Source organism: Mandrillus leucophaeus, unplaced genomic scaffold (genome assembly GCF_000951045.1).
Source record: "Mandrillus leucophaeus isolate KB7577 unplaced genomic scaffold, Mleu.le_1.0 Scaffold2, whole genome shotgun sequence".
NCBI lineage: Eukaryota > Metazoa > Chordata > Mammalia > Primates > Cercopithecidae > Mandrillus > Mandrillus leucophaeus.
The window spans coordinates 12,271,542-12,272,594 of NW_012102031.1; the positions used below are offsets into that span (position 1 = coordinate 12,271,542).

Genomic DNA, 1,053 nt, shown 5'->3' on the forward strand with positions numbered 1-1,053 from the left:
TCCCAGCTACTCGGGAGGCTGAGACAGGAGAAGGGCAACCCAGGAGGCGGAGCTTGCAGTGAGCTGAGATCTGGCCACTGCACTCCAGCCTGGGCAACAAGAGTGAGATTCCATCTCAAAAAAAAAAAAAAAAAAAAAATAGGCCAGGCGCAGTGGCTCACGCTTGTAATCCCAGCACTTTGGGAGGCCAAGGTGGGCAGATCACCTGAAGTCAGGAGTTCGAGACCAGCCCAGTCAACATGATGTAACCCTGTCTCTACTAAAACTACAAAAATTAGCTGGGCATGGTGGCACATGCCAGTAATTCCAACTATTTGGGAGACTGCGGCCGGAGAATTGCTTGAACCTAGGAGGCGGAGGTTGCAGTGAGCCAAGATCGTGCCATTGCACTCCAGCCTGGGCAACAGAGTGAGACTCTGTCTTAAAACAAACAACAAAAAAAAACCCAGAATACTTTCAGAATTAGAAATTATATAGAAATGAAAATCGGTGGGAAAAACCCATTCAAACTATTAGCATAACCAACACATACTAGTTACCTGAATTAGAGGTGTGGGAGGTGTGTGTGTATGTGTGTCTGTGTGCACGTGCCCAGCATGTGCATGCATGCTTGGGTTTAATTTGGAACTTTGATCTTGCTAACTCTAAAAATGATTTGAAGAAAAACCAAAAGTGATCCAAAGTTTGCTTCTTTTGACCGTAAACATGCCAACATATAATCATCTGATAATGTGCATCAGTAAAACTGAAGGAGTATAACATGAAACCTGACCTGTAGTGACAGTCAGCTCGAACACAGAGTTTCCACTCATGATGGAAAACCCACCACTCTTCTTTCCATTCTTCGAAGACCTTCCGTAGTAATTGCTGCTCATAGTAAAATCTAGGGCAATACAAAAAAATCATATATATATATGATGATGTTGGAGCTAACATCTCTTCTCAAATCACAGTTTCAAATTGTTGCCTTCTCACAAAAAAGTATGGCCGGATGCAGTGGCTCACACCTGTAATCCCAGCACTTTGGGAGGCCGAGAAGGGTGGATCATGAGG

At 44.2% G+C, this 1,053-nt stretch overlaps 1 protein-coding gene across 6 annotated transcripts in view; it reads right to left on the minus strand.

Annotated features, from left to right (window-relative positions):
* Positions 1-1,053, minus strand: part of SFI1 (Sfi1 homolog, spindle assembly associated (yeast)) — a 130,444-nt gene that overhangs the window by 83,608 nt on the left and 45,783 nt on the right. For all 6 annotated transcript variants that reach the window (XM_011979014.1, XM_011979015.1, XM_011979013.1 and 3 more), the window contains one exon: positions 773-883. In XM_011979014.1, coding sequence (XP_011834404.1) covers positions 773-883 — 111 coding nt within the window. The remainder of the gene's footprint in view (positions 1-772; positions 884-1,053) is intronic.